At 45.5% G+C, this 17,257-nt stretch overlaps 1 protein-coding gene across 1 annotated transcript in view; it reads right to left on the reverse strand.

Moving 5' to 3' along the window:
* LOC115170504 (coronin-7-like) overlaps window positions 1-17,257 on the reverse strand; it is a 90,778-nt gene that overhangs the window by 43,225 nt on the left and 30,296 nt on the right. Inside the window, exon 7 of the mRNA XM_029726719.1 lies at window positions 8,483-8,533. Within this exon, the coding sequence (XP_029582579.1) occupies window positions 8,483-8,533 (51 nt within the window). The remainder of the gene's footprint in view (window positions 1-8,482; window positions 8,534-17,257) is intronic.

The raw sequence follows: 17,257 nt of genomic DNA on the forward strand, positions 1-17,257 counted from the left end.
GGTTTAATGCTGGTACTTAGGAGGGACTGCATCGCTGTGTCTCTGTAGTAGGGTTTAATGCTGGCCTGGTACTCAGGACGGACTGTATCGCTGTAGTCTCTGTAGTAGGGTTTAATGCTGGCCTGGTACTCAGGACGGACTGTATCGCTTTAGTCTCTGTAGTAGGGTTTAATGCTGGCCTGGTACTCAGGACGGACTGTATCGCTGTAGTCTCTGTAGTAGGGTTTAATGCTGGTACTTAGGACGGACTGTATCGCTGTAGTCTCTGTAGTAGGGTTTAATGCTGGCCTGGTACTCAGGACGGACTGTATCGCTGTAGTCTCTGTAGTAGGGTTTAATGCTGGTACTTAGGAGGGACTGCATCGCTGTGTCTCTGTAGTAGGGTTTAATGCTGGTACTTAGGAGGGACTGCATCGCTGTAGTCTCTGTAGTAGGGTTTAATGCTGGCCTGGTACTCAGGACGGACTGTATCGCTGTAGTCTCTGTGGTAGGGTTTAATGCTGGCACTCAAGAGAGACGGTCTCGCTGTAGCCACTGTAGTCTTCGCCCTCATGCTGAAGATGGAGATTCACATTAAAAGAGACAAAACTATGTATTTTTGTCTGTTAAACTGAAGGGAATTTCTCTCAAACGTGGAAGTTAAAAGTTTTGTTCTTGACCTTTTAATATTTCTGATATGTCTACTATGTGTCTAACCTGGAGATTCGAGTCAAAATCAGTCTATAAGAGTGTGTGTTCGTTAATTTGTGTGTGTGCCTGCGTTCGTGTGCATGCATGTGAACATGCTTAGATGCCTGCATACACATGTCTATCCATGCATACTGCAGTAGAACTCCTGCTAAGGGAATCTGCAGTATGATCTGAGCTACTTTGCGGCCAAGAGGAGTATTTCTCCAACTCTCCCATTAGAGTCCACAAGGACGCACAGAGCTCCGAGCTTCTGGACACTGTGACATTTGTTGGTCTGATGTGATGAATAAGAGTATCTCCAGACGCTGCACTTGATTCATTTATTCAATTGTTTCTTCCAATTATTGATAAACATGCACCTGTTAAGAAACTGACTCCATGGATTGATGAGAAATTGAAAAACTGTATGGTTGAAAGAGATGGGAAATTGGAGTGACTAATAAGTCTGGCTGAACATCTGACTGGCTGATTTACTGCAAATTGAGAAACGATATGACTAAACTCAACAAAAAGAAGAGACATTACTATGAAGCCAAGATCAATGACAAAGAATGATGGGGAAAAACTTGAGTACTTTAAATGAAATTATGGGCACAAAGACAAATTCAATAAAAAGTCATTCAATCTTATTTATTTATTAAGCTTATTTATCACAAAACCATTTGATGTTGCAAATTATTTAAATTATTACTTCATTGGCAGTCGTCAAACTTCGGGAGGAAATGCCAACAACAGTGAGCCATTGCATTCATGCATAAAGAAAACTAAAAAATGAAAGAAGCAAAAAATGAAAGAAGCATTTTAAGTTTGAATTTTGTAAAGTTTGTGTGGGAGAGTGGAAAAATGATTGTTTTTGATCAATAATGACAAACCTCCTGCCATTGACAACTTAGATGGAAAGCTACTGAGGATGGTAGCTGACTCTATAGCCACTCCTATCTGTCATATCTTTAATCTGAGCCTAGAGGAAAGTCTTTGTCCTCAGGCCCGGAAGGAAGCCAAAGTCATTCCGCTACCCAAGAGTGGTAAAGTGGTGTTTACTGGTTCTAACAGCAGACCTATCAGCTTGTTGCTAGCTCTTAGCAAACAGTTGGGGAAAAAATGTGTTTGACCAAATACAATGCTAGTTCTCGGTAAACAAATTGACAGATTTTCAGCATACTTATAGAAAAAGGCACTCAACATGTACTGCACTGACACAGAATACTGATGATTGGGCACAGTACTGTTAGATCCTAGTACAGCCTTTGATATTATTCACCATAACCTCTAGTTAAGAAAACTGATGTTTTATGGCTTTTCAGCCTGTGCCAAACCATGGATTCAGAGCTATATATCTAATAGAAATCAGAGGGTTTTCTTTAATGTCAAACATGTAAAGTGTGGTGTACCACATGGCAGCATAGTCAACTTACACACAGCTCTGACACACCCACACACACACACACACACACACACCCCACCAGACATGCCACCAGGGGTATTTTTACAGTCCCCAAATCCAGAACAAATTCAAGAAAGCTTACAGTATTATATAGAGCCATTATTGCATGGAACTCCATTCAATCTCATATTGGTCAAATGAACAGCAAACCTGGTTTCAACAACAGATAAAGCAACACCTCACAACACCTCTCCCCTGTTTGACCTAGATAGTTTGTGTGTATGTATTAATGTGTAGGCTATGTAGTTCTGTCATGGAGCTGTTCTTGTCTATGAATGTTCTGTATGTTCAAGTCTCATATTCTGTGTGGACCCCAGGAAGAGTAGCTGCTTCTTTCACAACAGCTAATGGGGATCCTAATAAAATACCAAAATATATCATAATCAAGGGACAACAACAACAGAAGGAGGACAAAACCAGTTGTGAAATGTATTGGTTAGGCTCTCGTCCCCTCCCTCCCTATACCCCACCTCTTCTATTTCACAGCTCTTCCCTCTGGCCCAAAACAGTAATACTGTATAAGTTACTCTAGCAGCAGTCAGCCACAGAGCCTCATTGTCATGGCTGCCAGAGTCCACACTGCCTGGAAGCTAGCCCACCGTGCCCACTGCTAGGTTGGACTTCCTGTAATGACAAATGTGAGGCTGAATGACCATGAGATCCACACGCACGCACGCACACACCTCCTATAATGAAAAATAAAGATTCTAAGCAGTCACACACACACACACAGCCTGTATGTTTAAAGTAACAGGGGAGAGTGGGTAGAGAGAGGGGAGTGTCCGGCCTCAGTAATGCAGTTGACTGGTGTGTTTTCACTCCTTTGCCCTGCCCGCTCTCTCCTCCAAAACCCATTCCAGGCCCTCTCGAATTTCACCAAAAGCAGCAGAAGCCCAAATGGAGGAATCTGGCCTCCTAGAATACAGAGAAACCATTCCCTTTCCTGTCTGCCTCTCTCCTCTTCCCTGCCAGGGACCACAGCCTCCGAATCTGCAGCCAGCTCTGGCCCAAAAGAATGAGGAGTATTTTCAGCTCTGTAATTCCAACACACACACGGATGGGACACAAACACAGGCACGTGCACCACACCAAACCTTGTAACTAAGTATGGGCAGGGAAGAGGCCTCGCTAGGGAGGTCAGTAGATGCCTCTAGGAAGGGAAACTAGACGGACATTTTGGGGATGACTAGGGAAAGTACAGAGCCATGGGGAGAGCCAGATAAATATCAGGTGTTTCTATAAGAAAACCAAAAAAAGGGACAGTAACAAGCACTGAAAGGTAATCAAATGTAAAATAAGGGTGTTTTCACATAGAATCCTCTTTAAAAGAACCAATCTCAGTCCTCTTTAAAGTGACTCAGTCCTCTTTGGATTCACATTGCTATGTTTAGGAACCAAGATCATTTTCCAACATTCACTCAATACACTTTTTTACAAACTGCAGGACAAGCCATTTAATCAGAACGTGTTATCGGACTTACATTTTGGAAGTTAATAGATTACTATTATTATGTCTCATGAATGCAATCAGACGATACAATTAACATGAAAATATTATCGGTAAAAGAATTAACAGCAGAAGAATAACTGCAGATTAAATCATGCTGTAATTGAAAATTGTACACCCAATGCAGGCTACTGCCCCTTAAATAAGAGCTAGAATTGATTTTGGTGATTCTCACCAAATATGTTGTGGTCTTCTCACACTATTCAAACCCCCACAATCGAATAACCAGCTTAAGATCTCTCTTAGCCTACAGGACCGAGTTAGGGAAGCCCTGATCTAGTGTGTGGTGCGAGAATAATGACAACTCAGACCACGTCTCGAGATGGTCTCAGTTCAGTTCTCTTCGGAGGCTCTTTGAGGGGTCCGAGTTCCTTTGGAGTCTTCACACTGCACAAAAAATTAAGCGAACCGCACTGACTATACAAAAATTGTCTGAAAGGGACTAAGTGGAAAACATCCAAAGATCAAAACGACACATTTCAGCTGTGAGAGATTCTGAGAACACACACACACACACACACACACACACACACACACACACACACACACAACCTGTGCCAGTTATCTGAATGTACACTACGTGTGCACGCCTGCACACACACACACGCACAGTTGGAATACGGCTCTTCCTGTCCGAAGCTTAAATTACCCAGTAAGCTCTCTTTCCACATAAATACAGCAAAAATCACAGCTACAATTACTGTCTCTATATTTACTCCACCTGCCTGTAAGGGAACATAATCATGTCCATCCTAACCTTAGCCAGAACCTTATGCCTAAACCTTCCCCTAAATTAAGAGCAAAACACACATTTTCGATTTCATACATTTTCCCGATAAAGCGCATTTTGACTTGGCAGCTTGGCCATAGTTGGAACCAGAGAGATGGTGGTATACTGTAGCTACAAGCTGGGTGGAAGCTACATCTAGCATGGTTGCCCCATATGGTTATGCTTTAGCAAGCAAACTGCCGTAACGAAGGTTAAGGCTTTAGAAATAGTAGGCTAAAGCACACCCAAGTTTGGCATCTCGGCTAGGGTGGAACTAGCCTGGTCCCAGATCTGTTTGTGCCATCTTGCAAACTCATATGGTCATTGTCATGCCAAATGAACATAGCAACAGGTTTGGCGTCCAGGCTAGGGTTGAACAGGACACGTCAACAATCTGCTCCATATGTCCCTGGATGGTACTGTACTGAATGAAAGCTATCCCGGTCAACAGTGCTTTAGCAAGCAAACTCCTCTAACAACCACTTCGCCCAGGTTTGGCTAGGGGTGGAATCAGGACACGCTCCAAGATATAGCCCTGGATGGTACTGCTGCACTGAACGCCTGCTGAATGATGACATGATTTGTTTAGTGAAGTCAAAACACTTCATCACTTTTCACCTCCTTTAGAGGAGATCCTCCCTTTGATAGTTACCAGCTTTCCTCCAGACCTGGGTTCAAACATTATCAAAATTATTTCAAATACTACATTATGTGCTAGATTGAGCTGGTCTGGCATAATGGGTCAATAGACTAGTCCCAAAAGTATAAACCATGCCCATTTTGCACTCCAGGCAGGCTAGAGCAAAGATTTGTATAAAGCCTCGTTATTGTTATTTATTGTGTTAGAAAATTAGCAAATGGAAAACACTTTTTTTTTTACTTTGCATTGTTGGAAAAGGGCTCGTAAGTAAGCATGGTAAAGTCTACATCTGTTGTATTCGCCGCATATGACAATTTGATTTGATTTGAAAGCGTTTGAGCCAGGGCGGCTTTCCTCCAACAGAGGATTGTGGTGCAGTGTTCCGTGGCCTCAGTTGATGAGGAAACAATGGCTCAGTCTGGCAGGAAGACAAAAACATAGTTATCTATGAGGTTAGCAACATACACTGAGGCAAAGTTGAGACCGTTTTGAGACCGGTACTGTTTATATTGTGGCCTCGCCGGCAATTCGCTCCCATCAAATCATGACAGAACAGACAGAGTTGTTACAATGCATTGTGGGGGAAGAAGACAAGACAGATACCCTAGTGGAATGCATCTTAAAGACCCACTGTATAATTTAAAAACAAGGAAACAGGAGCCCCACCACTTGATTTGATATAAACCTCAGAGATGGGGCTGGAGAAATGTTACCACTTAAAATCATAGATGGAGCTTTGGACAGCATGCATAAGGGATATCCCTCAACAACCAATGAGTATCATTCATTTAAAATATCAAAACTGTTAATATCAGTGCCCCTTTAAGTTTGACATAAACAAACAATCAATCTGGGGGCATCACAAAGACATCTGGGGGCATCACAAAGACATCTGGGGGCATCATAAAGACATCTGGGGGCATCATAAAGACATCTAAAACTAAACCGCCGTCGGTTTCCCCCAGATCTCATTGTGATGCAGCGAATGTCTGTCAGATCCCCAGTGTTAACTGAAATGTAATGCTGTGTTTTACAGTACTCTGAGACCCATGTATACATTAGATTCACACCCTCGATCCGGTCCAATTACCAGCCAAATTGTGTTTGTTTGTCCCAAATAGCCCCCTTTCTCCTACATAGTGCACTACTTTTGACCTGAGCACTATGGGCCCTGGTCAGAAGTAGTGCACTATAAAGAGAATAGGGTGCCATTTGGAACACCAGCTGTGTGTTAGGATGAACCACTGCTCTGCTCGTTAAAGTCTACTCTACCACCCAGCATGGTGTTAATGGGAGTGGCGCTCCTTCTCTCGTTCTCCAGAGAGACATCTGAAAGCTGAGATGATGGGGCTGGGGCTTTCTGGTTTAACTATAGCACACATAGCAGGTCCTCTTGATGAATATGAGAGTGTAAGTGTGTGTGTGTGTCCGAAGCCGTGGGTTCTGAGTTCCAGACATGTGGACCCTTCACAAAGTCTTACTCCGATCCAATCTAACGAGCAAGAACCCTTAAATGAGCAAACTGAAAACATTCCAGCAGGTTTTACTTCGGTTTCACAATGTTCTTTATCCAAACGCATCGAGAGATCTAAGGAATTCTGAGTCATGTGAGCAGCAGTTCCTTTCTAACAACGGTCCCATTGCCAAACGCATCCAATGGAGGGGAAGTGAAGTAATAGTCCATGGGAGTGCTGTCCTGTTGTTGAAAAGCTGGAGATGTTTTCAGAAAGGTTCTCCAGTGTCTGACAGATTGACACACCTGAGATAAATATTGAACTGGAGGGTTCAAACACTTGGACTGGAGCCAGTTATCCTCTCTCACATTGATTCAGCAAACACGCTCACAGTAAAAATGACACACACACAGACAGAGACTCATGTACACAAAGCCCAAGGCCACGTACAGAATAATCCATATGTAACTTTTCTCAACTTCCTTTCTGACAAGGCACCTGACGTCAGTCGGCACAGAGGCCTCTGAAACAGTAAACCTTTTACAAAGGTGTCAGAGCCCCCCCCCCCCCCCACACACACACACACACACACACACACACACACACACACACACACACACACACACACACACACACACACACACACACACACACCTCTTTGGCAGTGATCTGTCCTCCAGGTATTTACACCCAGGCGGTGTGTAATAATTAATCTGCTGGCTAGAGCATGTATTGTTTTTCCAGCCAGTCTCTGTTTACAGATGAGAGGGAGACTAACACAGGAACTATAACACTAATGACATCTCTCTGTTTACAGATGACAGAGGGAGACTAACACAGGGACTATATCACTAATGAAAGCTGCCAAAATGTGAGAGAATAATTTCTCAATGTTGCAAACCCTCCTCTGTGTGTGTGTGTGTGTGTGTGTGTGTGTGCCCCATCCTCAATTCCACTCAAGTCCTCATTCCTGCTGGTTGTGATGGAGTACTATTGGAAAGGAAAGGGGGATACCTAGTCAGTAGTATAACTGAATGACTTCAACTGAAATGTGTCTTCCGCATTTAACCCAACCCCTCTGAATCAGAGAGGGGCGAGGGGATGCCTTAATAGACATCCACGTCTCCCGCGCCCGGGGAACAGTGGGTTAACTACCTTGCTCAGGGTTGATTGGCCAAAAGCCATCGTCAACAACTCTGATAAATCCCAGTAAGGAAGTAACCAGTGGTCACAGAGGTTCAAGGTCACACCAACTCATACAACACCATTCATGATGTTTCAAAGGGTTCCCACAGGTAACCAGCTTGTGTACAGTTCTAATGAATCAATACTTAGATAAATCAGGGAGAAGGGACAGCGGTGAGAGCTTTGGGCCAAAGCCACCATGTTTTTCAGTAGGACTAGGACATCTCACCCCGCTCCACGGTGAAGTTTCCCCTAGGTACAGATCTGGGATCAGCTTCCCCTCAACCAATCCTAATCTTAACCATAAGTGGAGAAAATGCACAACTGACCAAAGACCAGCATGAAGGGGCAAGTTCACTCTACACCGTCCCACCACAGCGTGGGGCTAGGCCTACAGACTGACAGGGCAGCTTCCAGAGGGAAGGGTAAGGAGGGCAGCCATTAGAAATCGACACAGAGAAGGAGAAGATGGAGAGCTGACTGTGCCGGAGGTTGTCCATCTAGTGAAGTGTTAGACAGAGACACACAGAGTAACATGCTTTAACCCTCTGATACCTGGTCCGGCAGGCTGACCTCCGCTGACCTCCAGGACAAAGTCACAGAGAGCCAGGTCCTACTCCCACTGCAGGTCACAGTCATACAGACGGTATCCCCCCTGTCCACTGTTAATCTACCCATTCATACTATGAGCTCTGTCAAGCAGCATACATTCACTGGATGGATGGCAATGAATGATGCTTCTGGTTAGTTCTTGTGGGTTAGGGGAGATGTGGAGTCCAGTAGAGGGACTTACCTGAACAGATGTCAGCTGGGCTCTTGGGTCAAAGACTCGCAGCTTTTTGTCCTAGAAAACAGAGGAGAGGAAAGATGCCTATTTGGGTTACTTGGAAAATGACACAGAAGTACTTAAATCAACGCCACAAAACAATATTGACAGATCTTTAGATTTGAATCAGAATCCCAGACTGATTGGTCCCTTTCTTACTCTTGTAAATCATGACAGGCATATGGAACTGGACCACATCAGAACATGTTAGCATGGTCTTAAACAGTGCAACCACAGCATTCTCCTGGCATTTGTAGAAGCCAATCATGATTTCAGTGAACCACTATAAAATCTTGAAATAACTTCCCATAGTCCATGAAATGACTGACAATTTCATTTCAGCAGACACCAAAACACTCACTGGACAGTTCACTGGACACTCCATTCACAAAAATGCTTTTGCTCCTACAGACAATGAGTCACGTGGCCGTGGCTTGCTGTATAAAACAGGCAGACAGGCATCGAGGCATTCAGTGGGCAAAGCCAGTGTCCCAAGTGACTTTGAGCGTGGTATGATCATCGGTGCAAGGCGCGCACCAGTTCCAGTATCTCAGAAACGTCCGGCCTCCTGGGCTTTTCACAGCGCAGTACAATAATAACAGCAGTACAACTCGTCAGTCCTTGTCACAGATGGGCTACTGCAGCAGACAACACCACCGGGTTCCACTCCTATCAGCTAAAAACATGAAGAAGTGGCTCCAGTGGGGACGTGATCATCAACACTGGACAATTGAGGAGGTGAAAAATATTGCCTGGTCCGACGAATCCCAGTTCCTGTTTTATCATGCTGACAGCAGAGTCAGGATTTGGCGTAAGCAGCATGAGTCCATGGCCCCATCCTGCCTGGTGTCAACAGTACAGGCTGGTGGTGGTAGTGTAATGGTGTGGGTGGTGTAATGATGTGGGGAATGTTTTCCTGGCACATGTTAGGTCCCTTGATACCAATTGAGCAATGTTTCCATTCCCCAAAGAATTCAGGCTGTTCTGGAAGCAAAGGGAGTTCCGACCCGGTACGAGATGGGTTACCTACTAAACTTTCCTCTGAGTGTATTAAAAACCAAAAAAATAAGTTTTAAGTGAGAAGTAGGGGGATTGGTTTGAAGCCAAAAAAGATAGGAAATTCACATGAGCACCACAATGTCTGCTCCACCCATGCTCTACCAAGGTTTTCCAACACACAGCTTTGACCTACTACAGTATCTATGTTGGTCTATTGTACTTCAAACAATGTGTATGTAGGTTGCTTAGGATTCAAACGTTCTCTGACTACATCACAGGAGCCAGGAGTTAAAGCAGACTATGTAACTGGAGCCACAAGGTGTTCCTGACCATGTGGTCTGAACCGGTAAAACTCTGGGCCCTGTATATGTATCAGATCTGACTGATCCTCTGAGCCCTTTTCCATAGAACATCTCAGAGTAGGAGATGCTGATCTAGGATCTGGCCCTACCTGTCCATATGATGGTAGTCATTATGATCTAAAAGGAAAAACTGATCCTAGATCAGCACTCCCACTCTGAGACGCTTTATGAATCATAGAGCAGTAATTCAGTGATCCGTCCTTGCCCTATTGTGTGTCCCCCAACCCCCCTTTACCCAACCCCCCCTTCACTTCACCCCCACTGGCCCTCAGCATACGGCAGTAATCAGGCCAACCAATCAGAGGGGATCCTCTGTGATTGAGAGGAAATGGGGTGTAATGGGAACCGGCTGTGGCCGGGGACACTCCTGTCCTGGTGTGTGTGTGTGTGTGTGTGTGTGTGTGTGTGTGTGTGCCACTCAGTACGACACAGGGCTCAGATATCACAGTGAAACACTGACAGAAACATACAGCGTAATAACAGGTAACAACTGTAATAACCCTCAGACCAAACACAACCCCACCAAGACATCAACACGCGTCAGAAAGAATCAGGGCAATGACACTGACTTATACAAGGACTCAGGTGTTTGTGCACTTACACAGTGAAAACACACACACACACACAAACACACAATCAGAAAACAGACAGACAGACATTAACCTTTCTGTGAGACACACACACACCCCAGCTGAAATCAAAGTTGAAGAAAGTGATTGTTGAGAGGAAGGGTTTCCCCTGGCCTTGCCATCAAAGACCCAGTTCAAAGTGTGTGTTTGTGTGTGTTTTCCCCCAGCAGTCCCCACTTCAGATGATGGATTTATTTGCTGTTTACGGCTTGAAATAACAAACAGGGGTTTTCCTAATTCTAAAGCGCTGTGTGTGTGTGTGTGTGTGTGGTGACGGCCCACCCACAGGTTAGTGTAGCCTAAGGCTGTGGCATTGGGCCTCTGTGACCCAGGCTTAAGCCAGGGCTCAGAGACCACAGTGCCAGGCCCAGTCCCAGCAACACACAGACCAACACACACACAGCAGGGAAAACACAGCAGACAAGGCAGTGTGGACAGATCATCAACCATCGCCTCTAGAGACTGGCTGCCCTTACTGACCTTAACACAATACACACACACACACACACACACACACACACACACACTACCCTTGCCAAAAGAGAACTATTCAGTGTACTAACAACAAACAAAATCTTCTGCCGGAGGGGAAACTATCTGGCTGCAAACAGCTAGATGAGGGTCAGTCCCATGCAGATGTGTCCACCAGTATAAACAGACACACTCAAACAATCAAACAGACCCTCATAACCTCCTGACAATAACCTGCTGGCTTTAAACACACACACACACACACACACACACACACACACACACACGATCCACCCTCTCATAAACACACAGATGGGGTGGCCAGACTCTCCCTAACACAAACACAAGTGTGTGTGTGGGGGGTGTGTGTGTGTGCACGCAGAGACTGCAGCTGTTTAATCAAAGCGACATAGAACTAAAATCATTCTCAAGCTGCTGTTAATGAGTTCTACCCTGCTGTAGAGCTTTCTCTCACACACACAGCCAACCTCCCCTTTCCAGTTGTCCATGGCAACTCCCCACAAAAAACAGTGTCAATCCCCAGTGACTGACAGTCCAGACTGTGTGACATCAGGAGGAGTTGGCTTACACACTGATAATAACTAATAATATTTCTTTATCATGGGAGAGTGTGTGTGTGTGTGTGTGTGTGTCTATTAAACGGAGCTGGATAAAAAGTATATCCAATATGAAGAGAAAGGGGAATATCTGCTCACTGTTTTGAACCCATACTGTGAAAAACCCACATCAACAGAAGCTATAAGACTCCATAGAGAGGTCATGCCTGCTGCTGCAGAAGCTATAAGACTCCATAGAGAGGTCATACTTGCTGCTGCAGAAGCTATAAGACTCCATAGAGAGGTCATACCTGCTGCTGCAGAAGCTATAAGACTCCATAGAGAGTTCATGCCTGCTGCTGCAGAAGCTATAAGACTCCATAGAGAGTTCATGCCTGCTGCTGCAGAAGCTATAAGACTCCATAGAGAGGTCATACCTACTGCTGCAGAAGCTATAAGACTCCATAGAGAGGTCATACCTACTGCTGCAGAAGCTATAAGACTCCATAGAGAGGTCATACCTGCTGCTGCAGAAGCTATAAGACTCCATAGAGAGGTCATACCTGCTGCTGCAGAAGCTATAAGACTCCATAGAGAGGTCATACCTGCTGCTGCAGAAGCTATAAGACTCCATAGAGAGGTCATACTTGCTGCTGCAGAAGCTATAAGACTCCATAGAGAGGTCATACCTGCTGCTGCAGAAGCTATAAGACTCCATAGAGAGGTCATACCTGCTGCTGCAGAAGCTATAAGACTCCATAGAGAGTTCATGCCTGCTGCTGCAGAAGCTATAAGAACTCCATAGAGAGGTCATACCTGCTGCTGCAGAAGCTATAAGACTCCATAGAGAGTTCATGCCTGCTGCTGCAGAAGCTATAAGAACTCCATAGAGAGGTCATACCTGCTGCTGCAGAAGCTATAAGACTCCATAGAGAGGTCATACCTGCTGCTGCAGAAGCTATAAGACTCCATAGAGAGGTCATACCTGCTGCTGCAGAAGCTATAAGACTCCATAGAGAGGTCATACTTGCTGCTGCAGAAGCTATAAGACTCCATAGAGAGGTCATACCTGCTGCTGCAGAAGCTATAAGACTCCATAGAGAGGTCATACCTGCTGCTGCAGAAGCTATAAGACTCCATAGAGAGTTCATGCCTGCTGCTGCAGAAGCTATAATAACTCCATAGAGAGGTCATACCTGCTGCTGCAGAAGCTATAAGACTCCATAGAGAGTTCATGCCTGCTGCTGCAGAAGCTATAAGAACTCCATAGAGAGGTCATACCTGCTGCTGCAGAAGCTATAAGACTCCATAGAGAGGTCATACCTGCTGCTGCAAAAGCTATACGACTCCATAGAGAGGTCATACCTGCTGCTGCAGAAGCTATAAGACTCCATAGAGAGTTCATGCCTGCTGCTGCAGAAGCTATAAGGCTCCATAGAGAGGTCATACCTGCTGCTGCAGAAGCTATAAGACTCCATAGAGAGGTCATACCTGCTGCTGCAGAAGCTATAAGGCTCCATAGAGAGGTCATACCTGCTGCTGCAGAAGCTATAAGACTCCATAGAGAGGTCATACCTGCTGCTGAAGACAACAGCATGGAGAGAAAGTGAAAGGAGCTGTTCAGTACATGAAGACAAACAGAGAGGTAGTGAGAGAGGAATGGGATAGGAACTGTTTCTCTTTTTGGTGTAGGATTGATGGAACAGGATAGGGAAGGTGAACTGCAGTGTTTAAAATCTGTCTGTTACAGCCCTTGATGGAATTATGCATCTCTAGGCCCCTAAATCTGGGTAGTATGTATTAGAGCACACCATAGCGAAAACAAAAATGAGCGTCTCTTATTGGTAGTTTCCAGTCGCTCCGTTTTCTTCCATTTAGTGCCTAATGAACACACTCCAGGACTGTTATGATGAGTGCTGATCGCAGGGTGACGGATGGATGGCCACGGTCTCCCTTCATCTGACGTAGCGCACCCCCACGTTCACCCATTTGAGTAACTCGGCCTCAGTTGAACACACGTTGGCAGGACCTATTTGCTTAAATAAAAGGGTATTGGAGAGAATGAAGGGCCCATTGAGTTAAATTACATCCCAGATCTGTGAACCCAGAGAAGCCAGAACCCCCAGACGCTCTCATCTAGTGTCACATTTCTCCTCCACTCTGTTTTTCACTTTCTTTTTCTGTCTTTCGATTTTTCTCTTTCTTCTCTGTCCATCTCTCGGCCTCACTCGCTCGGTCTCTCTCCCTCTCCCTCCACCCTCTCAGGCCAGCAGCAGCCTTCCTAAGGACTATCATCATGTTAAGAGTAATTCTGGTCTGAGCACGGGCCATCACTGACTGACTGATGGGCCAACTCCTTTCTGGTCACTGGGAATACAAACATGGGAAAATGACCCCTACTCTGACACACACAATTGTCAAGCACACCGAGTCATATGACAGCCTGTCTCTCTGTAGGTTTTGATCTTGCTTGGTCTACTAAAAGGTTCTTTATGGAAACGTTTTTAAATGTTTTGTAACAGAAACCTAAAATTAGCGTTTCTTATTGTACAAGTTGAGGTAGTCCTTCCCTGTTTCAATCAAAAATATATATATTTTTATGTTTGGCGACAAATGAACACAAAGCACCCAAGGCTCTTGCTCTGTCTCAGAGAATCCAACCAGATTATCGCTGAATGTCTGCATGTGACAGAGAAAGTGTCCAAGAGAGCAGGAGAGGACGAAGAAAAGAACACCAACATTTGCCACAGCACATACTGTACCTCAAAGGCAGGAAGTGTTGATGAAAAGGCCCCTGCCTCGTGTCCAAGTTCAACTACACATGAAACCATTCCACTTCTACTCATAAACTCCCCTCTCTCTCTGTTCCCCTTCCCATAACCCCAGAGCTCCCTCCACTCTGGCACCCCCTACTCAACCACACACACACACACACACACACACACACACACACACACACACACACACAATACATTCCAGCACAGTTATTATTTCCTTTACGACAGGAGGGGGCACCTCACAGGCCTCCATGCCTAGGTCCTCTCTCCTGGGGCGCTAAATCTCCCGCTCTTGAGGCCTTGCGACGGGCCTCTGTGGCCAGGTGAGGATTGAGGTCCCCTCCTGCGTTTGTTTTTCACCTCCACTCTTTACTTTGCTTTAAAAAGGCAGTAACTCGCAGAACCTGTCAGGGAGCAGGGGTGGAGGTATGACCCTTACTATAGCTCCATTCTCCCCAGGAGAGGTAGGGGTCGGCCGGGCAGCTGGGGAGAAGAGGCTTGGGTCGTATTCATTAGGGAAGAAAATAGCTAAACATTTTGTAATGGAAAACTAAAACAAGGGACATGAAGCTATTTTATCGCCCCCAGATACCTGCTCCTTTTTCTCTCTATTCTGGACGTCACAGACGACCAATTCTTATAGCTTTTAGCCGTACCCTCATACTTATTCTTCTCTGCTCCGCTGGCGATGTAGAGGTGAATCCAGGCCCTGCAGTGCCTGGCTCCACACCTACTCCCCAGGCGCTCTCTTTTGATGACTTCTGTAACCGTAATAGCCTTGGTTTCATGCATGTTAACATTAGAAGCCTCCTCCCTAAGTTTGTTTTATTCACTGCTTTAGCACACTCTGCCAACCCGGATGTCCTAGCTGTGTCTGAATCTTGGCTTAGGAAGTCCACCAAAAACTGTGAAATCTTCATCCCTAACTACAACGTTTTCAGACAAGATAGAACGACCAAAGGGGGCGGTGTTGCAATCTACTGCAGAGATAGCTTGCAGAGTTCTGTCCTGCTATCCAGGTCTGTACCCAAACAATTTGAACTTCTACTTTTAAAAATCCACCTCTCCAAAAACAAGTCTCTCACCGTTGCCGCCTGCTATAGACCCCCCTCGGCCCCTAGCTGTGCTCTGGACACCATATGTGAACTGATTGCCCCCCATCTATCTTCAGAGCTCGTGCTACTAGGCGACCTAAACTGGGACATGCTTAACACCCCAGCCATTCTACAATCCAAGCTTGATGCCCTCAATCTCACACAAATTATTAATGAACCCACCAGGTACAACCCCAAAGCCGCAAACACTGGCACCCTCATAGATATCATCCTAACCAATGTGCCCTCTAATTACACCTCTGCTGTTTTCAACCAAGATCTCAGCGATCACTGCCTCATTGCCTGCACCCGTAATGGGTCAGCGGTCAAACGACCTCCACTCATCACTGTCAAACGCTCCCTGAAACATTTCAACGAGCAAGCCTTTCTAATCGACCTGGCCCTGGTATCCTGGAAGGATATTGACCTCATCCCGTCAGTAGAGGATGCCTGGTTATTTTTTTTAAATGCCTTCCTCTCCATCTTAAATAAGCATGCCCCTTTCAAGAAATTTAGAACCAGGAACAGATATAGCCCTTGGTTCTCCCCAGACCTGACTGCCCTTAACCAACACAAAAATATCCTGTGGCGTTCTGCATTAGCATCGAACTGCCCCCGCGATATGCAACTTTTTAGGGAAGTTAGAAACCAATACACACAGGCAGTTAGAAACGCCAAGGCTAGCTTTTTCAAACAGAAATTTGCTTCGTGCAACTCCAACTCTAAAAAGTTCTGGGACATTGTAAAGTCCATGGAGAATAAGAACACCTCCTCCCAACTGCCCACTGCACTGAGGATAGGAAACTCTGTCACCACCGATAAGCCCACTATAATTGAGAATTTCAATAAGCATTTTTCTACGGCTGGCCATGCTTTCCACCTAACTACCCCTACTGCATTCAACAGCACTGCACCCCCCACAGCTACTCGCCCAAGCCTCCCCCATTTCTCCTTCTCCCAAATCCATTCAGCTGATGTTCTGAAAGAGCTGCAAAATCTGGACCCCTACAAATCAGCTGGGCTTGACAATCTGGACCCTTTCTTTCTAAAATTATCTGCCGAAATTATTGCAACCCCTATTACTAGCCTGTTCAACCTCTCTTTCGTGTCGTCTGAGATTCCCATAGATTGGAAAGCAGCTGCTGTCATCCCCCTCTTCAAAGGAGGTGACACTCTTGACCCAAATTGCTACAGACCTATATCCATCCTACCCTGCCTTTCTAAGGTCTTCGAAAGCCAAGTCAACAAACAGATTACCGACTATTTTGAATCCCACCGCACCCTCTCCGCTATGCAATCTGGTTTCAGAGCTGGTCATGGGTGCACCTCAGCCACGCTCAAGGTCCTAAACGACATCGTAACCGCCATCGATAAGAAACATTACTGTGCTGCCGTATTCATTGACCTGGCCAAAGCTTTTGACTCTGTTAATCACCACATCCTCATCGGCAGACTTAGTAGCCTTGGTTTCTCAAACGATTGCGTCGCCTGGTTCACCAACTACTTCTCTGACAGAGTTCAGTGTGTCAAATCGGAGGGCCTACTGTCTGGACCTCTGGCAGTCTCTATGGGGGTACCACAGGGTTCAATTCTTGGGCCAACTCTTTTCTCTGTATACATAAATGATGTCGCTCTTGCTGCTGGTGAATCTCTGATCCACCTCTACGCAGACACCATTCTGTATACTTCTGGCCCTTCTTTGGACACTGTGTTAACAACCCTCCAGACGAGCTTCAATGCCATTCAACTCTCCTTCCGTGGTCTCCAACTGCTCCTAAACACAAGTAAAACTAAATGCATGCTCTTCAACCGATCGCTGCCTGCACCTGCCCGCCCATCCAGCATAACTTCTC

The sequence above is a fragment of the Salmo trutta genome, chromosome 32 (genome assembly GCF_901001165.1).
Source record: "Salmo trutta chromosome 32, fSalTru1.1, whole genome shotgun sequence".
Lineage (NCBI taxonomy): Eukaryota > Metazoa > Chordata > Actinopteri > Salmoniformes > Salmonidae > Salmo > Salmo trutta.